Raw genomic sequence first — 27121 nt, forward strand, 5'->3', positions numbered from 1 at the left:
AATTTAATTAGAAAAAATGTTTGCAACTGGTTTTCTTGATAATAAAAAAGCGAAACATTTCCTTTAATTGTTTGTTAGAGACTTGATCAAACACGGATATTTACTAAATGTGTTACCGGCCATTAGCCACTTTTCTACACACAATGCAAATGATTTTCGGACATGACAAACACAACTCGCTCGTTATTTTCATTCAAGGCTCGCGGTTCGTATCGAAAATGTGTGCGCGACGAATGATTTACGTAAATAAACAATTAAAATTAACGAGATTTGCACTCGGACGAGTATTTTCACTTAAAACTTAAAATGAATAATTTTATTTAAGGAAACAAACAAATAAGTTACATCATAATTGTACAAAAGTGTAAACACGAATTAAAATGTTTGCAAATTTTAAGTTTTAATTTAAATAATGATTAAATTAAACGAATAAAGTTCTTGTTGCGCATCCCTTCAATTAGGAGTAACTTATTGATTGTTACGTACAAGTATTGAATGTTGATGTTGATGCAACTTGATAATATTGCATCATCCACCTTGGTCGTCCGAATGCAATCTGTTCACCACTGCAGGCAAGGTCTGTGACCAAGATGAATGGGAAAGTGTTACAATTATATTAACATACATGCACCTTGTCTTTTCTTCGGAAGAAAAATGTAGCTATTCATGGTGAGGACAAGTGGGGCGAAGAATATAAAGTCGACATGTTGCGCACACTCTTACCTTTAGCCCTGAAACAATCATCTTGTAAGTCTGCAAAAAGTTGTCAGCAATGAAGACAGTAAGTACCTACCAGGTCATTTAAAGTAAACATTGTTTAATATAAATCTTTGCCTTGTTGTAGATTTTAATATTTTTGGTTGTACTTGCTGTTGTAAGTGCAAAACCTACCAGCAATAAAGATAAACGTGGTTTGTTGAACTTGGGATATGGGTACCATGGAGGATACCTTGATCTTGGACATTCTACTCATACCCATACAACAATAACAAAGAAAATTGGTGTTCCTGTAGCTGCGCCGTACCCCGTTCATGTTGATAACCCTGTTCCGGTACCATATGCTGTGAAAGTAGCCGTACCAGTTGACAGACCATACCCTGTTCATGTCCCAGCACCATACCCTGTACCAGTAGATAAACCTGTACCTGTAGTGGTAGAGAAACACGTTCCATACCCAGTTGCACAACCTGTGGGTGTTCCTGTTGTTCAGAAGGTACCCGTTCCGGTGTTAGCTCCCTACGCGGTACCTGTCATTAATAAGGTACCGGTAGTCGTTCACGAACCAGTAGTCACCAAATACCACACTTGGTAAGGTAATAAACACCTTGTTAAAAATAACGGTAGCATTTTAACGCATTTTTAAACAATAAGGAAACAAAATGATATGTATATTAGTCTAGATTTAATTAAAATTAACGATCTGTTTGTTATTGATAATTATGCAGGTGAATTTAAATAAATTTAATGTATTTTTTTATCAATGAAATTATTTCTATAATGGAATTGTTAAGCGCGTTGATTGTTTTGATTAGTTGCGTTTGGGCATGTTTGACATGTATTCGGACGGTTTGCCTTGAAGGATGTCCAAGGTCCTGGCGCACGTAAAAGCGGCACCACGTAAGGTTAACTCCCGCAGACGAAACATCGATTCTCCCGCGGTGAGATGCATCCTGTGATTGTTATCTGTATCAGTGCATTTTTACCCTGTATTTGGGCTCAGACCAATAATGTGTGTAAAACTATCGAGGATTATAAATCCATGGAAGGGAATCCTAATTGTAGATTTGATTTTTATGTCAATTCAACTGTGGTAAGTTAAATTTTGGTTTAAAAATTTGAAATTTGAGTTAATTTGTCTCTAAAAGCCAGAAATAATAAGACAAACAGGAAGACCTTTAGAAATTCACCATGTAACCACTGAAGATGGTCATATTTTGACAGTTTTTCGAATGCCTAATAACAAAAGGAAAAATCCGATATTTTTACAACATGGATTAATCACAACAAGTGCTAATTGGATTTCATTGGGTGATGATTCTCTAGGTATGTGAATCTTATTAATATTCTCATTCATCTATCGATTGCATAAATGATTCAACTATTGAATGCTTTACTGTTAATTATAGCTTTTCAATTATTCGATAATGGATATGACGTTTGGTTGGGCAACTATAGAGGTAACCATTATTCTCCCGACCACGTCAGATATTCTATAAATGATAAAGAGTTTTGGAATCATTGGTAAATATTTATTTAAAATATTTTTAAAAATATAAATTTTAAATTTAGTTTAGATGAAATTTCATTATTTGACATCCCAGCGATGTTAAAACTCGTCGCGAGGGAAACACAAGGCCAGGGAAAAATTGTGTACATTGGCCATTCTTTGGGCACAACGCTAGCTTTGATGTACACATCAGACAAGGTCGAGGAAGCGACAAAATTGATGAAAATGCAAATTCTCACCGCACCGGCGGCGACACTCGGTAACATTCGCGCGGTTATACGATTTGCAGTGCCGTTTACAGATCTCATCTATGTAAGTTGGATTTATTTAGAAATAAATGTATGATGTTAAAATTAACAAATATGGGTAGGTCAGCTCAATATTTGCCTGGCATTTACAGGCATAACCAGTTTCATTGTTGAATGTCGTGTTAGTTGCAACGCCAAACAAAAAATTAGTTGATTCTGGAGATAAAAAAGTGATGATTTAATTTGAATTTGTTTTTATAGAATACCGTTAATCAAATTGAAGGTCTTTCAAATATCATTTCTAAGGAGGATACTACCAAAGCGTTATTGAGAACACTCTGTATGGATTCACCTGAGATGATGGGGCAGTGCATGAATATGTTGTTTTTAATTTACGGACCGAAAACAGGTGTTTATCCGGTAAATATAAAACAAAAATTTAAAAACACAAAAATTGTATTTTTGACATTTTAGGAGAAGTACCCGATGTATTTCCAACAACATCCTGCTGGTACCGCCTTCAAAGTACTAAAACAATGCGGAGATATGGCACGAAATCGATTTAGGAAATTTGATTACGGATTCGCTGAAAATATGAGAAGATATGGTACCTCCACACCACCTATTTATGACCTATCCAAAATTCGTGTTCCTACTATCGTCATCATGGCCAGAAATGATTGGTTGACACCAAAAGAAGTAATTTTGCTGTAAATTTTTGTTTTGTTTGTTAATTAACATTTTTTTAGGATGCAATTAAATTATATAGAAATCTCTCTCCGGAATTTCGACGAGGATTGTTTGAAATTACAGAAGAGAACTTTAACCATATAGATTTTATGTTTGGTGCCAAAGCAAAATCATTATACGTGGATAAAGTTTTAATTCTTTTAGAAAAGTACACTTAGAAGCTTGGATTCTCCACTGGTTTAGATGTTGTGGTACAAATGTGATTTAGCACCTATTAATTAGTTCTAGGAAGTTGATGGTATACCAAATATTGTGACTCTTGTCATAATTATTACGACCTAATAAACTAAAACTTGTAAAACATTAACACCTGATTTTGTCTATTCTTGTGAATATGTTTTTTGTAAGTTCGTCGCATCTTTCGGTTGAAGAAACTGTTAATTGTGATGGTACTGCAATCCCCGGCCGGTTACCACGCCAAATACTGGGTACAAGAGATCAATGCACTCTGCCGCACGCCGGTCGCTATTTATACATCGGCGCAGAGTGACACACTTCCTCCACCTTCGAAAGTGGGCTTCAAGAAGGTCAGCGCCTCACCGTCAACTTTAGTACGTTCAAGTTCACGGTCGCGTCATCTTCTCCTCGCAGCGAGGTGTCGTCTGCACACACGCTGGCACGATCATGGATTGCGTTATCAAGCGGCATGTAGGAGCCTTGGTGTTTACGATTGCGGTGTTCGAGGTGCTCCATGTCGCACTAGCCGCCACCAGATATGTGCCAAAGTGGAAGAAACAGGTTTGTTTGTTTATTTTGCGTAATTTTCAGCGTTGGGAAACTCCCGAGAAATGTCATCTGCTGACGACCGCTAGCTTTCTATTCATATCCGTTTTTGATGGTAGGCTTGTGAAATCCCAGCTTCGCAGAACGAGCATTCGCATTACGTTTGTGATGATGATGGTGAAGTGAAATGTTTGCCTGGTTGGACTGGAGATGTTTGCGATGTGCCAAAATGTCGTCCTGGTTGTGACCCTATGCAAGGGTACTGCAATCGTCCAGGGGAATGTATCTGTAAGCTAGGATACTATGGAGAAAGATGCAATAAATGTATTCCTCTACCTGGGTGTCAACATGGCCACTGCAATTCAAGTTTTGAATGTTTATGTCATGAAGGATGGGATGGGATCTTCTGTTCAGAACGTCAGTACCCATTTTAAAACCCAAATTTTAAATTTTACTAAACCAATTTATATTTCCAGCAATTTGTAAACTGGACTGTCACCTAACAAGAGGATACTGTGACGCTCCTGGTGAATGCAAGTGCAGAATTGGTTGGGCTGGTAAAACGTGCAAAGAATGCCAGGTATTACCAGGTTGCCAACATGGGTACTGCGAGAAACCTCTCGAATGCAAGTGCCAACCCGGCTGGACAGGCATTCTGTGTCAATATCGTGAGTAACAATTAACTTTCTAAATCAAAAACAAACAAAACATTTGATTGGCGATCACGTTTTATTGCCTATAGCAATCTGCGCGAAGACGTGCCACCGCGAACGAGGTTACTGCCGAAAACCAGGCGAGTGCCGCTGTAAGGTAGGCTGGTGGGGCAAAAACTGCGACAAATGCTATCCATATCCGGGATGTGTAAACGGAAGCTGCAATCGCCCATGGGAATGCAATTGTCGTCCAGGTTTTGGAGGTATGCTCTGTGATGAAGAGCTCACCTTCTGTGAAAACAATCCAAACACCTGCACAAATGGTGCTAAGTGTATTAGTCTGACCAAAGACGATGGAAACTTCCGTTGTCTATGCCGTGAAGGTACCTTTGGTAGAAACTGTGAAAAAATTGACAACACAACAATGTCAGTGAATCCCATGGGACTCACTCCACCAAAACCTCCCATTATGCCCGCAATGTCAATAAACCATAATTATGGAGCCAGTGCTAATATGAATGTGAACCTGGCCACCACACCGAAAACAATGGTAAGCATGATCAACCGAACCACAACGTACATTCCACTCGTGAGCAGCACTACCGTTAAACCAATAATGGCGGACAACGCGCAGTCAACGACGAAGACGCCGACGGAAACTGTTACAGAAGCCGCGGCCTCCACGACAACAGAGAAAGTTAGCATAATTAATGCCACCAAGTTGAGTGATGAGAATATTCAGAGCAACCAAATATTGGTCAACTCGAAAGACCACTAGTGATAAAACATCATAACATATATCATAACATTATATTTATTTTATTTATTGTTTTACTTAGGCGGATATATTTTTAATGAAATAAAAGTTTATTTTGATTCATTTATCTTTCTCTTTTGAATTATCAACGCTTATTTTCGATTAGTTTGCACTTAATTTAGGTAATTTTCGAGAAAGTTTTTCGATTTTTTTGATTATACAATGAAACAAAATTAAAGTGTCAACCCGAATATTCACATTAACTATAAAATTATTTCCTGTTTATGCATTTCCTTTCTCATTGTAATTTTAAAATGCACTATTTCTATGAATAAATTATAAACGAAACAAGTAAACATCTGTTGGAGTGATGTGCGTACAAAATAATAATGTAATAACAATGTTTACATCAGAGTTTATTTATCTAAAAGCTTTTATTGCAATGATGTAAGTTTTATGTTCCTATTAAGTAACTTAATAAACAAACCATTATCAAAAACTCAAGATAAAAAGAAATTAATGTTTTAAAGTAAACTAATGAATTATAATTTTAAATATATTCTAGTAGGATGCTCAAAGCAGGAATTGAAGCAATCGTGATTAAATTAAATTAAATTATATTAAAATCTAAGGTGTAGCCGGATAGAGAAAGTTCCTCCGTTGCTCCTTCTTCATCGCTTCGTATTTATTATTATGAGCACACTAATAACGCAATTCATTTTCATATTCCTCCTTTTAAAACAAAAACCAAAATCCCGAATACATTTCCTGAACACGTCCAACACTACCCAGGCTTAATAAATAATTTAATCATTGTTTTAATCTTGTTTTTGCTAATGTCAGGAGTTCAAGTAATATTCACTTAAATAGTAAGTGAGTTTGTAATTGCAGCCTTTGTGCTTGCACGTTGTATATAGTAAATTATCTCCAAAAGGAGAATTACGAAGGTAACTCATAACCGATTGCAATTAATTAAACATTTGTTGGCTGCAGAAGAAAGAAAAATCAGCGATAAGCTCGCGCTTGAAATGGAAAGCGCTTGTCTTTGGAGTTAACGATCGAAGGTAATGCCAATTCCGATTTCCGAGGTGAGACGCAGCCGGCAAATGCCAAGACGATAAATTTCGAGCAAAGTGAGGAGCGGACGCGCCGCGGATGCATGTGAGCGTTGCGGCGAGTGAAGGGGTAGGATAAGCATATAAACAAGTGCTCCACCTTATAATAAAACATTCTCGACAAATCAGGTTTGCACAATATTTGGATTGAAATTGTGGTTAAGTTCTGAGGACTGTTATAAGTGGTACCATCAATTTTAAAGATGGCGGTGAGTAAATTTTCAATTTTTTCTTTCAAATTTTAAAAATAAAAAAAATAATTTTGTTATATTTTTAGTTTTATAAATTTTGCACATCATTTCTGGGTGTTTTTGTATTGATCAAGACAATATCCGCAGTGGAATTTGATAATTTAAGTGAAGAAGCCCAGTTTGATGAGAGGCACTACCAGGCCTTCAAACATTTTGGAGATAAAGTCAAATTGTTGGATACTTTACAACAAAAACAAGTCCCTTTGTCTTTGACCCTCAACGCTAACTTGGAAAACTCCTTTGAACACAATTTGGTACTTCCTAAACCACAGGACTACACCCAGTTTGCATCACTTGAATCATCATTACCATCTCTTTCGTCACATCAAGGTGTTCGGTATACCTCCACACCAGTAGAAACCTATCAGGTTACAGAAGAAGTCTATGAACCTAAACCAATCCCACAAGTGGTACCCGTACCTGGTAAACCTCCACTTATTCTAGGCTCCGGATCCCTTGGAATTGTAAATTTAGGTAAAGGAAAATACGCGTTGGGTTCAGGTTCGTTGGGGTACTCGCAACCGGTTGCGCATCAACAGCTCAACAATAAACAGGAAGCCGGAGGTGGATTGCATGTCGTTCCGCCGCCGCAGCTCGGAAGCAGCGAAGCCTTCGATGCCGCTTTCAACAACTTCAATTTCAAGCCGCTGCATAACTTCTTCGGGCACAATTAAAACGCAAGCATTATTTATGTGTGTGCGTGGATGCGTGCGCATGTTGGACTAGGCGGAATTCCGCCATTCATGCTTAAGTCGTTTTAATTGTTTGATTGCAATGTTACTAGTCTTTTTTGTTTTGTGTTGTTTATATCTCGTGCTGATATGTCTAAATGAATAAAGATAATATAAATGAATTAAATGATTAATTGTGTTTTAAGTTAATAAGTCCCCTTGTCAAAGGTGATTAGTTAATCAATTAATTACTCAAACAGAACGATTTGATTAATTAGCATATCGCAAGCTTAAAGGAGGTGTTTACTGTTTATCTATTTAAATATTTACAATTTTATTTAAACAAAAACTTTCTTTCCTTTTAAAAATAAATAAAAAATACAGGAAATGAATTTTCCAATTTCTTAAGCAGTGATGTCCTTGTAATATTAAGATATTTTTACAATAAATATGTGTAATAATTACATCCTAGTTTTTCTTATCTTCCCATATTTGTTACCAAAGTGACAAAAGCTCTTCCGTCGTATGTGATTCTTGATCAGCCGGTTCCGTTCCGATCGCGTCGCTGGCTCGACGGTGTTTCATCGGTTGGTTGCGTCTTGATAATCGGCATCTTGCCATCGCCATCGCCTTTCTGTTGCATAATATGAGCAACAGAAAGTAGACCGTTGGCCATCTTTGTGCGCGATATGCCACACGCGCACCTAACCTTTCGCTCTAACCAACGATCTTGCATCTCACGTTCAGGCAATCGTGAGCTCGCCAATCGCCGCTGGAAAGGTGCACCTACGAGTTAGAGTTACATGTCCGCAGCATGCGAGTACCATCAGCCCCTCTTCGCCATCAAAGCGGTGTGCAAGACTACCAGTAAACGCCTGTATGCGATTATGTCGTTGTGTCCGTCGCGAGGACCAACTTGATGGTATAAAAGCAGTGTCGCAGGCTGATGCTGTATCAGTAGTCTTCAGACACTGCTATCAAACAAATTCTGTACGGCAGTATGAAGTCTGCGGTAAGCACCTATTAATAACCTTTAAGTCCTACCTTAGACTAGACTTGACTTTAACTTCAAATAATATTTGTTACAGATCTTTTTGGTGGTGTTGGTGGTCAGTGGTGTCTTTGCAAAAGATGCTAAACCTGTAAAGGACGACAAAAGAAGGACAAACGTGGAGTGTTCGGTGAAGCCATCCTCGGTGGTCATGACTTCGGCGGTGGACATGGTCTGGAATTATCTGGTGGCCATTCCATTGAACTGAGCAGCCACGACTTGGGTGGTCATGGACTTGGAGGTGGTCTTGGTGGTGGACTCGGCGGTGGTCATGGCCTAGGCACAATCGACCTGGGATCCTCCGTGCATAGACACATCACCATCACCAACAAAGTTGGTATCCCAATACCAAAACCATACCCAGTGCATGTTACCAAGGACGTACCAGTCCCGGTACCACATCCAGTTCATGTCCCAGTTGACAGACCATACCCTGTTCATGTACCTAAACCTTACCCAGTGCACGTCGACAAACCAGTACCTTACATCGTCGAGAAGAAAGTCGCTGCACCATACCCAGTTCCAGTAAAGGTACCCGTGCCACACCCAGTTGCTGTACCTGTACCTAAGCCATACGCAGTACCAGTCGTCAAACACGTCCCGGTGCCAGTCCATGAAACTGTCTATGTGAAGAAACCAGTACCAGTATACGTCAAGTCCCATGATCATCACGAGGTGTCCTTTGATCACGGCTCGATCTCTTTGGGTGACCACGACTTTGGCAGTTCCATCTCCGCCGGACATGGCGGACACGGATGGAAGGCCTATTAAGCGGCACTCTGTGATCATACAGCCACAACAAAGAGATCGTTTTAGCATCGCCACGCAGTTATCATCGCATTGCATTAAACACTTCATAAACACTTAGTTATATAAGCTAGTCTAATAAGATGACCATGAATGAATTTTGTATTATATTTATAAAGAACAACATCTACAAAGTGCGCAATATAACAATATTGAATCAAATATTATTCTTTTTTATTTTTTGTTTATGTTTCCCACAACGCCATCTATAAAATTCATAGTTGAAGAAAAAATGTAGCAAAGAATTAGTGCAAAACTTTCACTAGATGGAGTGAATGCTGAATAAAAATGCAATTTAAAAAGTGACCATCATTAGAATGCACTTTCTTTGCGGTAGTTTTTTTAAGCTTAAAAGTGATCTATATAAATCAATCAGATTGCAAGATTATCTCAGTTTATCTCTGAATCTTTTAACGTTTAATAAACAAGAATATATTCAACAATGTATCTTTTCACTATATTTCCTGTAAGTATTTTTTAAAGAGCCTAAATGTCATCATTAAACTCACATTTTATATTTTCAGTTGATCTTTTTAGTCGTGATGCATAATATTGACGCATTTCCATACAATGGTTATAATAATCCTCGTTTGATCACTTTTACTCCTCAGTTACCACAACCGTTTGATGTGAAACCAAACTACAAATTAACTCAACCAAATATCGAACCAAAAAATCCGAATGTAAAGAAAAATCATAATCAATATTTTAAACCAGGAAAGCCATCAAAATTTACTCTACTATCTAATGACGCTAATGATGTTAATGATGCCAAAGCATTGTCTAATAACATAATTCCTCTGAGAATTAGCAGTGGTGATTTAAATTTGGTTGATATGAGCGAGCAAAGTGTACGTGCGTTTGGGAACATAAATCAAGCTTATAGCTCAGTGCTCTCACGCTTCGGTGCCACCGAAGAGGATAATTGGAGTGGCTTGCACAGACATAGCGAAAATCAAAAACGTTGATTTGAAAATAATGCGCATTGAGGCATGCCGCACGAAAATTGCACACAAAATGCAAATTTAGTTTTAATTTTCTTTTTGTTCATAATTGGAGCATATCCAAACGAATCAAATTTGAATTTCAAAGAAAATTAATTAATTACTATGATAGACATCTGTAAGCTGGAAATAAATGAAATAAATTTTAATTAAATGCTGTTATTGTGACAAATAATTAATTAGAATGACACAACCGCCTACATTGTGCATAATAGCGATAATAAAAACAAAGAAATACATTCTGCAGTTTGCTGAAACTGCAGAGGAATATAATTAAATATATACATTTGTGTAATATTCGTATGTTTTGCGGCGGTGTAGGATGAACACAATTAACACATAAAATTGGCGTTACATCTGGATGGTTACCCATTACAAAATTATTGTTTTAAGAAATCCATGCATTCCCGCTACGGGTATAAAAAGAATTATTTTTTAATTTTCTATCATTCCATGCAACTACCTTTGAAACAACAACATGCATTTTAATGCAAGTATATAAATAATTTAATTTTAAACATTTAATTAATAAATAATATGTATTTATTTATTTATAGATATTCCTTGGTTTGTCTTTGCTGTCGACTTCATGGGCGATTCTAGTCAAAGATGGAATCAAAGAAAAACGAGGATTGGATCTTGGAATTCACGATTTTAGTAGTCATCATCTAGGACTAGGGGAACACCATCAACCGATTAAAACCATCACCATTACCAAAGAAGTACCCTATCCGGTACCACATCCAATACCATACCCAGTCTACACTAAAGTACCTTATACAGTGAAGGTACCCGTTCATTACGAGGTACCCAAACCTTACACCGTACACGTTCCTAAACCTTATACCGTTACCGTTGAGAAACCCTATCCAGTCACTATACACAAACCAGTTCCGTATACAGTGAAGGTACCCATCAAGGTACCCGTTCCGGTACCTCACCCGGTGCCTGTTGAAAACCTTACCCTGTAACCATTCCCAAACCTTATCCAGTCAAAATTCCGTATCCGGTTTATGTGGAGAAACCATACCATGTTCCGATTGGACACCATCATGCTCCAGAGATTCATATTGATGATCATAGTGTGCATTCGTTTGGACATCATTAAAATTTGACTCAACTGTATAATTTGCTTAATGTTATAAATTTTATTTTTTTATTTTTTACTTTGGTGCTGTTTTTTCTTTGTAAATATGTATATGTATTTTGTTGATAAATAAAAAATCATGACTTAACTTGAGCAAGTTTATTGTCGTATGTGTATCTGAATCATATGTCAAGTTGTTTGATATCTTTTGCAATCGTTGTAATTATTGCGGTCTATGGCAATAGCAATTCGTATCACTATAATTATTTGACTTGGAATTTCCAACTTGGCCAACTTGTATTTCTACAACTTGAACTAAATACTCCTGTTAACATTTGTAAAATTTTGCAAGTAATAAAGCCATTATTTGAAAAAATAATTTTCACTATTTCTACTTAATATTTTGTATTAATATAAAAAATATTGCAATATAAGTGAAACCTATCACGTTCGCAAGTAAAACAAATGAAATATAACAATGATATTCCAGTTGTTTGAACCTTTGTGCTGCACTATGCTTTAAGTAAGTACATGCAATTATTGAGTCGAAAAAATGCAGTTAGCAAACCGATTGCTTTCACTTGAACTTCTCTTCAATTACCGTGCATTAAACTAGAAGCTTAACTTGAATAGTTCTTTGTTTGTAATCAATATTAAAAAGTTTACAAGTCAGTCAAAAATTAATTCAGTAATATATATGCAATAATAAATGCAATAATGAAAACCTAAAGAAAATGAAATCATTAATGAGCATCAGAATCAGAGCGCATAGTTGATTAATGAAATTATATAACGCTTGCATCTAAAGATGCACATATTGCAAGTGCATTAAATACAGAGCCGTAATTAACATAAATATGATTTTATTAGTAGTTACTTAAGTTATATGATGATTTTATATTTTATTCTAAATGTGACTCTGGATCTTTGAGTTATAACAGGTTGTGTGTTTCGTGAGAAAATAATTTGTATCGTGGAATTCTTCTTCGGTGTGAAATATGATCCTTTACTTGTTTACTCAATCATTAAGAGTACTTGTGGAGGTATTTGCATAGTGTGCGCATTGCGTCGTCGCGTTGCTGTCACTTATTGGTTGTTCAAGTTGGATAACTTTGACTGTAATGATACTTGCGTCAAGTGCGTGTGTAGGTTTTACATTTCGTCAAAGAAGTCATAAACTACATTGGGAAAAAATTAAATCAAGCCATTAAATTTTATTTTCTATTGAGAGTAATTTTATATTTATTGCTAGTTTTTATTTATGCGCCTGGTATACATAGTAATAAGTATGTATTATGTGTGGGAGGTGGGGTATATTATTTTATATAGAAAACTGACAATTTAGGCTTTACTGGAGCATCCCATGGTACCACTACCAGCGCTTCGAAAAAAAAATGCTATAAATATCCACGGTGCCCTCACAGTCAACAACAATCCTTGTTCATCCATCGTCAAGCATAAAAAACAATGAAGTTTCAAGTAAGTTTATAAGAAATTTTGTTCATTTAATTTATTTTTTTTATATTTTGTGTTAGATTTGTGTGATTGGGTTCCTCGTAGGCCTGACTCTCGCCGAAAGCGAGAAAAAGGCAGTGGAGGATGCCAAAGTTACCAAAACCGAAACAAAAAAAGACAAGCGAGGATTGTTGGGTTTAGGGTACGGCTACGGTGGACACTTTGATGGTCACAGCTTTGAATCATACGGACATGGGCATGGACTTGAACACGGCTTGGATCTCCATAGTCATGGATATGGACATGGTTTGGAACTTCATGGTCACCATGAAGTTAAACACGTTACTGTCACTAAAGAAGTACCTGTACCAGTACCACACCCTGTTCCTTATCCAGTTGTCAAGAAGGTACCCTACCCGGTGAAGGTACATGTTCCAGTTCCAGTTGATCGTCCTTACCCTGTTCATGTACCACAACCATACCCGGTGCATGTCGAAAACCAGTTCCAGTGTACGTGGAGAAACCAGTGCCCTACCCGGTAAAGGTCCCAGTCAAAGTGCCAGTGCCTCATCCAGTTGCCGTGCCGTACCCTAAACCAGTGCCGTACCCAGTTCACAAACCGGTGCCCTACCCAGTTAAAGTTCCATACGTCGTTGAGAAACCAGTTCCAATTTATGTAAAAGGACATGATCATCATCATGAACACCACGAGCACTTTGGAGGATTCGGGCATGGTTTGGACTTAGGACACCATGAACACTTTGGACACGATTTTGGTCATCATCACTAAATCATATTCATATGCACACTGTAACTAGATTTTGTACTGTACTTAAATTTATTTATGTTTTGTACGGAGGTTAACTGTTTCTACCAAAAAAGAATAAACTATATACTTTTGTAAACAACAATTTATTTTATAACAAACAAAATTACCACAAATATTTAATGGTGACCCTCATTACCATCATAGTTTTCTGATTGATGATAATTCGGTTGATATTCAGAATTTGATTCCTCGCCATGTCCATCGGAACTTAAGTGTGACGTTTCTGCATGACCACTGGCAGATGGTTGCCAATGGTCATGAAGCCCACCATTTCCATGGACATGTTCACTAACGGCACTTGAATGAACTTGAACAGACTTTACGACGTCCACATGAACTGGTTCTGGTACTTTGACAACTTTAGTAACTTCAATAGGTACTTCTTTAACCACTGGTACTGGATAGGGTACCTTCACGGGTACCTTCACTGGATAAGGCTGTGTGATGGTTATGGTACGTACCACTTTAATTTCTTTCTCCGGGACGTACTTTTGAGTTTCTCCTAGATCAATCACATCCAAATGTGGATAGGTAATACCACCAAAATCACTCAGATCAGGTACTGCTACCAGTTTGTGGTCAGAAGAACCATGTCCTGATGGTCTTGCCTGTGCCGTTGCCAATAGACAACAGCACACTGCAGTAACAACCTAAAAATTACAACAAAATTAATATAAATGTTTAAGAGGTTTTAACTCACTAAAACCGACTTGAATTGCGAGCATCTCGACTTGTACGATTATCGATTATGAACTTATCAATTATCTGGCTCTTATTTATATGCGCGCTGCTGGAGAGAGCAACAATGCACTTTGTTTGCTTGTAAGTGATTTTGAATCATTTCACTTTCTTTCAAACCCTGACCGTGGATTATTATCCAATGTCAATAACCGAACTCTCCTTCTCAACACGCAAAACATGCGCAGCCGCCATTCGAAACGCTCTCTTTAACCGTTCACTTTGCGCTTTATTTTTACATCCATTTTGGATCAAATAATAATTTACACTAGTAAATTTTAGAAATTCGCCGAAAATTAGTTTCAATTAGTTTGCCAACATTCCTGATGTTATTTATTGGTGAGGAAATGCAAGCGTATTAATTCCCTTCACCACTCCAGCGGCGTTGATATCGCACTCCGAAGTTGCGATAAATTCTCGAACCAGAATGAAAACGAGAGTACCAAGAAGTGCACTCCAACAGATGCGATGCGATGTCGCTGCATTAACTTAAATAAACCGACTCGTTACCACAATGCGGATGTAATCGCATCTTGTGCAAAGTTTATCTCTGCGATTGAATAAATTACACTTTCTCAGCGAATTCAAGCCGTGAATTGCAATGAAAATCCAGTCAAAATTGATAACATATTAATTTCTTCCGTTTGCGTCAAATATTCACACAGTGTTATTATTAACTACTGTACATTGATAAAGTGACATGTAATAAATATCATGCGGTAATAAATTCATGTTTGGAAACGTTTCTATTTACTTGAGTAACATGTTCCTTTCTGATGTAAGACCACTTCATTGAAATTCAATATTTCCTACAAGTTTATTTTAGGGTTTAAGGTACGAACTGACAATTAACTGTACCACTTCCGCCATAAACCAAAACCAAACCCACAATTTAGACTTAATTGGATGGTAATAATCTATCGAGCAGCCTAAAAGTCTCAAAGTGGCCAAATGGAGAGTGTAACAAACTACACGCCTACTTGCGCAAAGTCCTTCCTTAAGAAAACCGACCGCATAGTCTTAAATTACGAGTGCATTACGATCATATTCAGTGACAAGCATTATTTAATCTGCTATTTATTAGATTTAATGTTGATATCGTAATTTATGAGCTTTATGAGATGTGAAACGAATTAACCTGAATATTTGTGCAGAAAAAAAACACCAAATTAGGAAACAACATGCATGTGTGCTATTCGTGGTAATATAGAACAAAATTGCATAGTAATTATTGCGATTCGACGCTCTGTTGAAAATGGTTGAGAAAAACCCAAGATTTTCACTTTCGATTTGGTTTATTGCTTATGAACGCGCTTCGACTGCTTCGGGTGAACGTTTGGGGTATTAAATTAAATTTTAGTTGCCGACATAAATGCACAAGGTGTAATTAAAATGCAAATATGTAATTTCAAAATTTCAAAAATTTGCAAAAACTTGCGTTTGGTACTTTTTATCACAACTCAACTAAATTTCTACTCAAATTTTATTCATGAGTGTACCAAATAAGGAAATAAACTGGATCGTGTATTTCTTACATGAGTCACATATTTACGATTACATTTTATATCTAGCTGGCGGGTTATCATGTTAATAAGGAACAATCTTTAAAATAAACGCGTGTAATTAAACGTTGCATTTGCATAAATCACGAAAATACTTGACATTTCCTTTTGCAATACAACAATGTAAATATTTTTACTACCAAAAGTTTAATGCCCACATTACTCAACATCAACATATTAACAATCATTAAAACGCTTTGTTAAAGAACAAATTAAATTTTAATGCGTGAAATTTGTTCGTAGACAAAACCTTAGATTCGTCCGAATCACTGATGCATAAATGACATTTAAACAAACATGGAAACGCCTTATTGCTCTCCATATGCTGCGATCCATGTTATCCGCACGTTTTCCTACCAAAAAAATGTGAAAATGTCAAAAATATGACTTTTGATCGTACGGCTTTAGAACAAACAGTATATTCATATAACGCAGTGTGAATTCACACTGTTATTGGTACTTTATCTTTTGTTGCATTGTTGTCATTTTTTTTCTGCAGCACACATCGATGCAACAGTTTTAGAAGAACGTATGATGAAAGTCTGCATTGTTCGCCTGTTGCAGAATCTTATGTTACTGCATGCGGTACACTTATTAGCGCGGTGAAATATTGACGTTTACAGCGGTGTAATTAATAATGCGTGCTAATATATCCGTAGAGAGAATTTATCTCAAAGGGATCTTTCTCTGTGTATAACGGTTTGCAGTCTAAGTAAGTGTTAACGTTAATTTGCGACGCTTTGAAAACTTTTCAAAAGTAAGTGGAGTACGAGCGTAAGAGTACCATTAAGTGAAAAGTGTAAAAATGACCTGTGGCGGATTGCAAATCACCGGTGCAAATTTTTGAACATGACAAAATCTATGATTACGTGTATCTTCAAGCGACAAGCTGACACTTTTATATTTGTGTAATTATACACTGTTACAGTTACTCTGTAACACTTCAGCATAAATATAACATAAGAAATTGTAGCGTTATCGTAATAGATGTTATGAAATTTTCACAATTTCGGTAGTAAAATCTATTTTGACACATTTATATCTCGAATGATTGAAACCGTTTTCCATATATGGGACTCAATCAAACGAAACTGTTTACGATTCAGTGTGCATGTACGGCGAATGATTTTCCCATAGAATATGCAGTTGTTACGTTACGCAACATTAAAAAAATGTCAAAATCTCATTCGCATACATCTCGCGAAGATTAGCAGGACAGTGCACGGTGTACATACGTACATTGACTTCCGGATCATGCGGCCATGCGTTAACACATATATTACGCGTTGCTTTCCCTCGCGGCAACTCTAATTCCTAATAATAATTGCATTTTAGAGGACAATCAAGCGTCGCAATGCAATTTCCGCGCTTTGCTTGCACAGGAAAGAAGCGAAAGAATGCGAGCGCCGCGCGATACAATTGCGTCCATCGACTTGTGTAGACGGAAACTGTTAATTGATCGCTCTCCGGATCAGTTTGATCGGTTTCTAATGCGATCATTGCGCAATCAGAGTCGCTGACTGCATGTTGTGTGCACACACTGATTAGAAAACATCGCTTTGTTTCGGCCGGACTTAATTGACAAACGCAAACACTTTAACGATTTCGATTTGCATAATTATAATTGTTTATAACTGTTGCTTGAGGAGTTGGTAAAGTGCATGAATGCAATTATAGGCAGGTTATAATTAACTGATTACTTAGCAGTGATTATATGCGGCGAGAACCTGTAATCGAGACAGGAAAATTACAAATTCAAGAAAAATGCCGTTTAGCATTTGCATGCTGGAAGAAGATATTGATCTCGTCGCATAGTGATTTATTGTTTTCGTCAAGCAGACTTTCCAACTTGCAAATCACACATGTCTAATTTTGCGCACTTGTCGAATGTTAAAACTTTATCACATGTTGGCTAATTCTGTGAACGGTGTGTTAATCAGTTTTGAATTGGAGCAAGGTAAATCGTAATGGATGCGTATGTATGACTATTAAACTCGCATTTTCATATTTTTGCATTTTCATACAAGATTTCGAAAGGTAAACATTTATCGCTTGCATTCAAGATTTGCTGAATAACTTCACGAGGATGTTACGCAACAGCGCTTTTTTGTTGCTGAATTTAATTGATCTTATTCGGTACGGTGCGGACTTCGGCCAGCCTCCATCCTACGTGCATGCGCATGTCCATGTGAAAACGCTGATAGGAAAATTAAAATGCAAAAAGTCACGTTTCCTATTCGGTTCAGTGATTTCGCTCGCGGCTGCATCGGTACATCGTCACTGCAGCGGCGTGTGTGATATGGGGAGAGATGGGAGATGCCGGCTGCGATTTGCACATTTTGGTCGATAATCTTCCCACCCGGTGAAAGTCCAACCGGCCGGCCCACCGTATAAATATTACTCGATGCGACGAGGGTAAGCCACTACTTGAGTCACATTCAGCGCAAAGATGAGATCGTTTCTGGTAAGCTAACCTACCAAGAACTAATTCACAACATAAATAATTAAAATTAAAATTTATATTATTTAGTTGGCGACAGTGGTCCTCGCCTTATCCTCGCCCGCATTCGCGGAAGATAAAAAACCCGAAAAGCGAGGCATCTTCAGCACCGGGTACGGCCATGGCGGTGGCGGAGGTGGATACGGCGGTGGTCATGGAGGCGGCGGTGGTTACAGTATCGGAATTGGAGGAGGTGGTGGATTTGGAGGCGGAGGTGGTTTCGGCGGCGGTGGCGGTGGTGGTGGAGGTGGTACCACATCAGTCTCCACAGTAAACCAAGCCGTTCCAGTTGAGGTACCCCAGCCATACACAGTCACCGTAAACAGACCAGTCCCTGTACCTGTTGCGGTCGAGGTGCCAGTAGATGTACCACGTGCAGTGGTAGTGCCAGTTCCGGTACCTCAACGTGTCGAAGTACCACGTCCATATCCAGTAACAGTCACTCGTCCAGTGCCTGTACCACAACCGTACGCTGTGCCAGTACCAGTTGCTCAACCATACCCGGTGTCTGTACCACAACCCTATCCAGTAACTGTCACCAGACCAGTTCCAGTTAGAATTCCGCAGACGGTCGTCGTGCCTGTACCACAAATCATTGAAGTTAGTGGTGGAGGTGGAGGCGGCGGCGGTGGCGGAGGATTCGGAGGTGGTCTTGGAGGTGGATATGGTGGAGGTGGTGGCCATGGCGGTGGATATGGAGGCGGACACACAAGTTACAGTTTTGGTACCAGTCATGGCGGTGGTAGCTACGGCGGTGGACATGGAGGTGGCTACGGAGGTGGCCATGGCGGTGGACATGCCAGCAGCTATGCCAGTATCTCCCTTGGAGGTGGTCATCATCACTAAGCGATGATACCAGAAATACATCATCATCATACAACTGTATCATTCTTTTATTAATATTTGTGATACAATGGCAATTGTTTTTTATGTCTTTCATATTGTTTATGTACATATCCAAATGTTTGAATGAGAACACAATGCGCACTTAATAAATAAATTTATTTCATGGTCTATACGAGTATTTATATTGATTTTGTCATTTTGATATCCAGATAATCTTACAAATTCAATTTCCGATTGATTTTATTTATTCTCACACAAATAATTCATCATCACACAATGTTTACATGAATAACAATCAAGATTAACAATTAGTGTAATACTAGCTAAAAATATCACCCAATTGTATTTAAATATTGAATATATATGACAAATAAAAAATATACAAAAGCAGAATGAATAATAATTTAATTAATTAGTTTAAATACTAATAGAATGATTAATTGCTTGTACTGCACATATTAATATCACACTTTGAAACTTAATACTGTAGAAATAAACGATAATCACTAGAATCACAATGTAAATATTTACCAAATCTTGCACTTCTCACGTTTTGGATTCATTCCGCTTCCTTTGCGGCATTTAAATGCTTTTGCGAATTCTTCTGAATTCTGCACCGATGCGATAACACGAACATAACTGGGACTGTGTTCGTCATGAGCAATTTGATCCTTAAGTGAATTCAAATCCGTATTTTCACACCAAATCTAAAAATCAATTTATTATTCACTAATGAATTTTTACTAATGTTTCTTTCTCGTACGCTTCCGTAGGCAATAAAGAACATCTGATCATTTGTATATGATTCAAATCCGGGCAAACGTTGTTCTGCTCCATTTCGCTCCACATAAAGCTGGTAAGCGTTGAAAGCCTGATGTAGACCGCCATTATCCGCTAAATTCTCCCCTAGAGTTAATCGTCCATTGACAGACATATTAAGTCTATCGTATCTGAATTGATTGTATTGATTTATGAAGCAATGTGTTTTCCAATCGAAGGTCATCGCGGTATTATTGCTCCACCATTGTATCATATTGCCTTCTTTGTCGTAGTTTTTACCCAGGTTGTCAAAGCCGTGAGTTAGTTCATGGCCCAGGACACTTCCAATTGCCCCGTAATTTAAAACCCTGGAAATATTAAAGTTTAAAAGGTAATTTATTTTAATGGTAGTTATACTCACTCAAGACCTAAATGGTATATTGGAAATGTCAAAATGGCAAGTGGTACATCTAAAAATTTAATAAATAAATTAATACTTTAGGAGTTTTGTTAAAAATTGCTTACTAATGGAATTATCAGCGACATAATGAAAAGCATTCACTACTGTTGGATCAGTCCGCCATTGTTTGTAATTCTCTTCGTTGTAGGTTGCTAACATGTCTGGAATGTACGTACTGACAATACCCATTAGATTATCCAGGAATTCAGTGGGTTTCAGAGTAATCTACAATCAAAAATTATAATAAAATACAATAATCATATTAATGGCATGTCCTACATTCTCATAATAAACATCAATAGCAGTTTTATTCGTCAACCAATCAGGGAAACCAATCAAACCAATCATTTCTTTTGATTTTTCTATTGCAGCCATTTTTGTAGGTTTATCCATCCAGGACATTTTCCCTACGTTTGATTCGAACGCTGTTTTGATATCCGCTAACATCTGTTTCACTTCTGGTAGGGTCACATTGACGAAGTTTTTGTCTGCTATTCCATAAGTCACAGCAATACCCATGTATGAACTGGTCAATTGGGCACAATCCAATGATCTTGACCTTGCAACATTTGGATAAGTCCAGTATTCATAACTTGTCTGTTTGTAGACGAATTCGTTGAGTTCTGAGGTCGTACCAGCAATCATTGACTCTACCACTTTCCACCAGAAGTATAACTCGATGTGGAGTTCTGGTAGTGACGCCACATGGGCTACCAATTCTTGTAGTTCACCCATTTCTGCTTTGAGGATGTAAATCGGGTCATTTTCAAAGTCAAATGTTGCTGGTATGTCTTTAAAAAGTTCTTCTAGGTAAGGTTTCCAGATTTCCATTGGTTCCAATTCTTTGGATTTGAAGAAATCATCGGTTAATTTTGTAATTCTGAAACTTTTAGTTTTTCTAGATTTATATCATCAATATCTGTTTCGTTTTCATGCACAATCTAAAATGTATTAATAAATGTTGGTTATTATTGATGGTAGGTAGTGAATTGAGTAAAATTACATCATAAATATCACCAGTGATGTTCCAAAGTATTTCTATAGCTGTCAACATTGTATCATCACTGATTTCAACAGCCTCCGTTGAGTTTTTGACCACATCGGTGATGACCCTTTGAATTGCTAATTTTCCACCATGGGTTATCTTTGGTCCTTCTGTGGTGTCAGTAGCATCAGCATCTTCTGGGGTGTCTTCTTTTTCTTCGTCGTCAGTTTGCGCACGTAAAATTTATTTTTGATTTTCTTACTTTTAAAAGCACTTTAATCATAAAGAACTTGTTATTAAAAATGTTTTGATGTTTTTTGAGAATTACTGACCTTGGTAATGGTGAATCTCCTAAATTTGAACTTAAATACATAATATATCGACTCCTGTTATAAATATCAGCATCAATGGCAAAGTTGAACACCAAATCCATGGCAAACAGTTTTTAATCTTGGCAGAAAATTTAATCCAGTCAAATTTGTAACCCTCTTCAGCTTCGCCCTTGAGTAACCCTGGTACCAAGGGCATCTCCGCTTTCTGTACATATTTATGTAATACGGTGAAGCCTAGTTTATCGGTGGCGGCTGAAATGCATCGTTTGACTTACTTGCACCTTAATAAATTATTGACGCACCTTCATTCAGACACGATCGGTAAAGGGCACGTGCTCCTTGACCGGATCCGGTTCATCGTCAGTAGCATTCGATTGTAAAAATTTCAATGTCGCTATTGTGATTCGTTCGTCAATTAGTCGAAAAGACGAGAAAGTGGGATACCAGCCGTGATTCGGATGCTCATCACTCCATTTTCCACATGTAAACTGGTAGAAATCATCACAGGGATCCACGGATAAATTTATAGATAGCTTCAGATTTGCGGCAGAACGTAGACATTCGTCTGATTCACATAAATCCGATGGATGTCTTTTGACTGGATTATGAAAATATTAAAAATTAAAATCAATTGATTTGTGATTTGTTGTGATTGTAATGCTTACATTTACAAATCAGGATTATTAATCCAATAAATAGAAATAGGATTAAAAGGCACAGAAGAATCGATAGTCTTTTATAGAAATCATTTCGTTTGAATCTGAAAATACAAAAGTATTAACGACGCAAATGAATAATGATTGTTTCAGTTGGTGATAAATGATTCCGACTAAAATGCTGAAACGTGCGTACAAAAACAGATTAATAATTATGAACCTTCACCTAAATTCTATATCTGTGAGAAAAAAAGCAATTTTTTAAAAATGCAAGTAAAAAATTATTATTTTTTTAATTAGCGTTTTCACGTCAAGTTTTTTTTTTGAATTTTTAGCAAAATAATACATTTTAGGGATAATTATACCCGAATTTCAAAGCCGTACTCTAAACAATTAATTATTAAATATCACCTCAATCTCATTCTCGAATTGTAATTATCGATGTGTAGTGTTGTTGTAGTTTAAACGGTTGCTACTACTACTACTTTTGTAACGATAACTTGTTTTCGTTTATAAATTAATATAAAAATAAAGAAATGCATGATAACAATTTTAATTAAACTTACATTGAACCTTTTGACTTGATGTTAATAAAATTGAATCGACTTCGCGTGCCGTTTGTTTGCCCAGTTGCTTCTTGATTGTTGGCTATAAACATCAAATTTTACAATTAAATTCATATATAATTATACTGGTTCTACATGCTCAAAAATTACAGTGCATTATTTATAGCATTTAATTAATTACTGTCTTAGTATATACATTATAATAATCAGATAATAAAATAAACATAAAAGAAATTCTAATTTTAATGGTATTAGTTTTGTTGATTAAGTTATTAAACAAAACAATTCTTTTTACGAAAAATAACATACCGACTGTTTGTCTGGCCGACTGAGCATTCGAAATAGTATAAACTCGTCCTGGATCCTCCATTATCCTTATTTTTTACGACGCGCACTTAATTTAAATCACATTAAAACTGATTTAAAGCAATATTACTTAAGATATAAACTTCAAATTTAATGTATTTGGTGTTATTCAAGTCATGTTTTTATCGCAAATAAAAAGCTCACAGAGTCGTTGAGTAATGGCGCTCGAATTGAGCTTTTTTCCATGGATTTTTATTGTACAACATCGACGGCGGCGGTCAGCACATTACCGGAACGATTCCGCCGGTAAACTGTTGGACAGTCACAACAATTCCGCGGCTATCACACGATGTTTTCACGAGTAACACATACGTTTATTCAGGTGTGGGTGTATAGGTGAACACGTTAGGAACGCATTTGCTTTTCCAGCCATTAATACAGTGCACTAACAAAAACGCAAAAAATATCGCCTACGATTCAATTCGATTCCAGAAATCAACTTTTACGATAATATTCAAGTCTAGGTCATTTTGCGGAAAATATTTGAATTATGAAACAGATATTGATTTGATATCTATTATTTACACCTTGCACACTATTATCTATATCTACAGCATTCGTTGATTCACATCCTATGTGTTTGTTGTGTCACTTAACTAATCACAAACGTTAATTGTTCAATTCACAGTTGACACTCGCGAAACACGCGATTTCAAACTCAGAACACAACAATTTACTTATTCACTTAGGTTTTTAACTTATTATCATATCCACTCACTGACACACCGATAGTTCTTATCGGAAACTACTTACCTACATTCGACACATACTTAATTCTGCAGTAGCATAAATTTTGTTTTTTACAGGTTACTGGTGTTATTTTAAACTATGCTTTCTTTATTGTAACAATAAATAACATTTTCAAGGATTCTTGAAATAGGAATGTAGACGTCAATGACTAACATGCATATTTATGATAAGGATAATCACAAACAGTCTAGAAAGCTTACTCGGGAGGTTAAATTATTAATTTGGGCAGTTTAGGAATCATTACTGAGTTTATACGTGAATATTTATAAGATTAGATGGGTCATTGACCAATAAAACGATTAAAAATGTCTTTGATCACAAAAATATATTTTTTATGCAAATAATAGCATTATTACTTGCAGAATTCTTAGAAAATACAGAAAAATATTGAATTTCACTAAAAATGTTTTCTATTGATTGTTTTACTATTAACCACTATTAATCACTCTGTACATACGATGGTGTACACATAATATCAGGGTTTTACGTATTTGTACGAATTCATGTTACCACTTTACGTATTTCCTGCCGCACACGTTTAACTCAAATAATCGATTGTATACACACTCGGACATCGTATGGTGAAATATAGAATTTTCTACGTCGAAATTTCCTATATCAAAGAACACGTCATTTTAATAAATTGTATATAAGTATTATTTCCTTTGTGCAATACATAATACACAATTTGGTAATATGTCACCACACCAGTCGAAGTCGAAAGGAAATTGTAAAAAACAAAGCAATATTTTTCAGTTTACAATCGAAAATTAATTATAGCTGATCACGTTGAATGATATTAAATATGTTGACATTATTATTCACAGCGGCATACAAAAACAAATAAATAAAGAAGGTAACGCGAAGGTAACGCAAGGACGCATTGTCTGACACGTACTAATCTACTTTTCATATACATTATTCTAATTGAACTAAATTGTAGAATAGGCTATCGATTCTTGAGGATTGATTGTCATGAAGTCAAAAATTAATTTCTATGAGAATGTATTTCTTTTAATCCATTTTAATCAACTTGTATTTGTGTTTAGTATAAAATATATTGATTTTTATAAATATAGGTATAAAGAACAATAAAAAGATAATCTATATGACGGCAATAAATATTTTTGTTGATACAAATACCACGATTATGATTAATGTAAATCCAAAGGTGCTTTCTGTATCGATTAGCATTTATCTGATTATTATTTGATTGTATGGTTGAATGGTATCTACAACAATAGAGGTTATGTTGTCCTAACCTTAAAAATGATATAAAATATGCGCGTGGATCATAAGTTTGGTTATTGTTTTATTTAACACACTGTTTCTACAATAAATGATTGGTTATTTGATCATAAAAGTATAAGATATTAGCGTATTAGCTGTACAGTCGCATGTCAACACATTCGGTGAAGTTCCTGATCGGTTTTTTGATACTTAGTGATGATAGCCATGTCCACCATGTCCATAACCGTAATCATGCGCATAGGTTGGAACAATCGCCTGGAAAAGATTATTTAATCATTTTATTTAGTATTATCCTTGGATTTTGTGTTTTTCTTACTTTAACGACAGGTTGAACATGATGAACGTTGTAACTGGTTACTTGAGCATAACTGGTGGCTGGAGCGTGATGGACAGGTACCTTCACAACATGTGCTTGATGATGATGTCCACCGGATCCGTAGCCTTGGTTCCAAGGGTTCCATGCGTTGTTCTGTTGCCATGGGTTCCAGCCTTGGTTTTGTTGCCATGGATTCCATCCACTGTTTTTTTGCCAAGGGTTCCAACCATTGTTCTGTTGCCACGGATTCCAACCATTATTCTGTTGCCATGGATTCCAGGCGTTATGTTGCGCTACTGGTTTGATAGCGATGAGTTGGGTGTGACTGTGGTCATCATGATGACCATAGCCGAGGTGTCCAGGTGCAGCATAGGATGTTGCAAGGATAATACTTAATATAAACTGAATAAAAATAATTAAATTTTGATTTTTTTTAATGATTTTAAAAAAAACTTACTAGTTTATACATGATTTGTTGTATTAGTTGAAGATTGCAAATAAAAAACACAAATCCTTCTCCGAAGCGATAGCAATGGCACAAAAATCGATACTGGATTAAAAATTAAGCCGAGTCCTTTTTATACCGCTTATCGATTGGCAATTGCAAAGACATTGTCGGCATTGTCGCCCGTCGTCAAGTTGAAGCAACGGCGGCCAAGAATCAATCATGTTCGCCGTCGAGAATCCCATCTACGCATTAAACTGCATCCACAAATATGGCGATATCGCCTTAAAGTACCCTACACTATGAAGAAACCGAGCGAGCGCGCACGCATTGCACGCACCTTCGTTGATTGATGCCAATAATGAGCAGCGAAAACATCGGTAGCAGTTGCGTCAGAAGCGTGGAACCTAGATCTCGCTAATTGAAATTTGAATTGAATAAAATTAAACACTGCTCCGGTTTCGCACTGCCGCTAGTGGTTTTATTATCGGTGTGTACCAGTTTTTGCTTAATTTTTACCAATCTTGGAAAATTTGTTAGCAACTGCTGAATTGTGAAAAACCAGCGACCACCTTGATACAGTTTTACAGATATCTATAATGTGCATTTGTTGCGCACGCACGTCCGAGGTGAATTTTTTTGCATATTAATTTCAATGGGACATAAAACATTAATGGCTTTGCGATGATTTGTGCTCTGTATGCAATAACCCAGATGACACATTCGATTCAAACGCTATGGCCATTTAAATCCGTTTAAATTTTGTGTTTAGAGTTGAATTTCCTAATTTGCATTGGAAATGTCAACATGCATAAAAACCGGTCATTGTAAATGATGTACAAGCGTCAAGCACATGACATAATGTTTTACAACATTTACAACAAAAAGTTTACAAGTAAATAGCGTTATTTTGACCTTGTTCAGTTTAAAATTTAGTTTAAACTGTTACAAAATTTTTAAA

At 36.6% G+C, this 27121-nt stretch overlaps 10 protein-coding genes across 10 annotated transcripts; 7 read left to right on the forward strand and 3 right to left on the reverse strand.

The window, feature by feature from the left end:
- Nucleotides 1-669: 669 nt before the first annotated feature.
- LOC135791643 (tetra-peptide repeat homeobox protein 1-like) lies at nt 670-1486 on the forward strand. Its single transcript, XM_065302100.1, has 2 exons — nt 670-781; nt 845-1486. Exons 1-2 carry the CDS (start codon nt 773-775, stop codon nt 1310-1312), a joined length of 477 nt encoding a protein of 158 aa, XP_065158172.1. The 5' UTR covers nt 670-772; the 3' UTR covers nt 1313-1486.
- A 140-nt stretch (nt 1487-1626) lies between these two features.
- Nucleotides 1627-3532, forward strand: LOC135791639 (lipase 3-like). The gene is made up of 7 exons (XM_065302097.1): nt 1627-1810; nt 1866-2043; nt 2127-2241; nt 2290-2539; nt 2737-2895; nt 2950-3174; nt 3225-3532. The coding sequence occupies exons 1-7, from the start codon at nt 1664-1666 to the stop codon at nt 3381-3383; spliced, it is 1233 nt and encodes a 410-aa protein (XP_065158169.1). The 5' UTR covers nt 1627-1663; the 3' UTR covers nt 3384-3532.
- Nucleotides 3533-3662: 130 nt separating this feature from the next.
- C901 lies at nt 3663-5481 on the forward strand. The gene is made up of 4 exons (XM_065302096.1): nt 3663-3963; nt 4068-4365; nt 4425-4616; nt 4691-5481. The coding sequence occupies exons 1-4, from the start codon at nt 3850-3852 to the stop codon at nt 5377-5379; spliced, it is 1293 nt and encodes a 430-aa protein (XP_065158168.1). The 5' UTR covers nt 3663-3849; the 3' UTR covers nt 5380-5481.
- Nucleotides 5482-6503: 1022 nt separating this feature from the next.
- Nucleotides 6504-7585, forward strand: LOC135791641 (uncharacterized). The gene is made up of 2 exons (XM_065302099.1): nt 6504-6682; nt 6751-7585. Exons 1-2 carry the CDS (start codon nt 6677-6679, stop codon nt 7396-7398), a joined length of 654 nt encoding a protein of 217 aa, XP_065158171.1. The 5' UTR covers nt 6504-6676; the 3' UTR covers nt 7399-7585.
- Nucleotides 7586-8274: 689 nt separating this feature from the next.
- LOC135792117 (titin-like) lies at nt 8275-13710 on the forward strand. The gene is given in 4 exon segments (XM_065302737.1): nt 8275-8407; nt 8532-9214; nt 12880-13297; nt 13300-13710. Coding segments are annotated over 4 exon segments (1524 nt in total). The 3' UTR covers nt 13590-13710.
- On the forward strand, nt 10712-11389 carry LOC135791644 (uncharacterized). The gene is made up of 2 exons (XM_065302101.1): nt 10712-10747; nt 10815-11389. Exons 1-2 carry the CDS (start codon nt 10736-10738, stop codon nt 11226-11228), a joined length of 426 nt encoding a protein of 141 aa, XP_065158173.1. The 5' UTR covers nt 10712-10735; the 3' UTR covers nt 11229-11389.
- A 34-nt stretch (nt 13711-13744) lies between the features above and the next one.
- Nucleotides 13745-14353, reverse strand: LOC135792118 (uncharacterized). Its single transcript, XM_065302738.1, has 2 exons — nt 14339-14353; nt 13745-14278 (listed from the first exon to the last, which is right to left on the reverse strand). The coding sequence occupies exons 1-2, from the start codon at nt 14351-14353 to the stop codon at nt 13745-13747; spliced, it is 549 nt and encodes a 182-aa protein (XP_065158810.1).
- A 3850-nt stretch (nt 14354-18203) lies between these two features.
- On the forward strand, nt 18204-19442 carry LOC135791640 (uncharacterized). Its single transcript, XM_065302098.1, has 2 exons — nt 18204-18392; nt 18459-19442. The coding sequence occupies exons 1-2, from the start codon at nt 18378-18380 to the stop codon at nt 19272-19274; spliced, it is 831 nt and encodes a 276-aa protein (XP_065158170.1). The 5' UTR covers nt 18204-18377; the 3' UTR covers nt 19275-19442.
- Nucleotides 19443-19496: 54 nt separating this feature from the next.
- On the reverse strand, nt 19497-24068 carry LOC135792119 (neprilysin-11-like). The gene is given in 15 exon segments (XM_065302739.1): nt 19497-19981; nt 20038-20401; nt 20455-20503; nt 20559-20718; nt 20773-21363; nt 21366-21434; nt 21497-21693; nt 21741-21751; nt 21811-21925; nt 21928-22062; nt 22113-22145; nt 22148-22408; nt 22476-22570; nt 23033-23114; nt 23342-24068. Coding segments are annotated over 15 exon segments (2403 nt in total). The 5' UTR covers nt 23403-24068; the 3' UTR covers nt 19497-19801.
- A 1372-nt stretch (nt 24069-25440) lies between these two features.
- Nucleotides 25441-26490, reverse strand: LOC135792398 (uncharacterized). Its single transcript, XM_065303022.1, has 3 exons — nt 26173-26490; nt 25716-26117; nt 25441-25654 (listed from the first exon to the last, which is right to left on the reverse strand). Exons 1-3 carry the CDS (start codon nt 26182-26184, stop codon nt 25589-25591), a joined length of 480 nt encoding a protein of 159 aa, XP_065159094.1. The 5' UTR covers nt 26185-26490; the 3' UTR covers nt 25441-25588.
- Nucleotides 26491-27121: the final 631 nt, after the last annotated feature.

Source organism: Atheta coriaria, unplaced genomic scaffold, assembly GCF_025399875.1.
Source record: "Atheta coriaria isolate IRGN ID8LTWV9N9 unplaced genomic scaffold, Caltech_Dcor_3.1 hic_scaffold_5_pilon, whole genome shotgun sequence".
NCBI lineage: Eukaryota > Metazoa > Arthropoda > Insecta > Coleoptera > Staphylinidae > Dalotia > Dalotia coriaria.

Coding starts and splice junctions, on each gene's coding strand:
- LOC135791639 (XM_065302097.1), top strand. CDS start 1,664: ATGCATCCTGTGATTGTTATCTGTATCAGTGCATTTTTACCCTGTATT. Junction 2,540..2,736: donor CGTTTACAGATCTCATCTAT/GTAAGTTGGATT, acceptor TTGTTTTTATAG/AATACCGTTAATCAAATTGA. Junction 2,896..2,949: donor CGAAAACAGGTGTTTATCCG/GTAAATATAAAA, acceptor TTGACATTTTAG/GAGAAGTACCCGATGTATTT.
- C901 (XM_065302096.1), top strand. CDS start 3,850: ATGGATTGCGTTATCAAGCGGCATGTAGGAGCCTTGGTGTTTACGATT. Junction 4,366..4,424: donor TGGGATCTTCTGTTCAGAAC/GTCAGTACCCAT, acceptor TTATATTTCCAG/CAATTTGTAAACTGGACTGT. Junction 4,617..4,690: donor AGGCATTCTGTGTCAATATC/GTGAGTAACAAT, acceptor TATTGCCTATAG/CAATCTGCGCGAAGACGTGC.
- LOC135792398 (XM_065303022.1), bottom strand. Junction 25,655..25,715: donor ATGTTCAACCTGTCGTTAAA/GTAAGAAAAACA, acceptor AATCTTTTCCAG/GCGATTGTTCCAACCTATGC.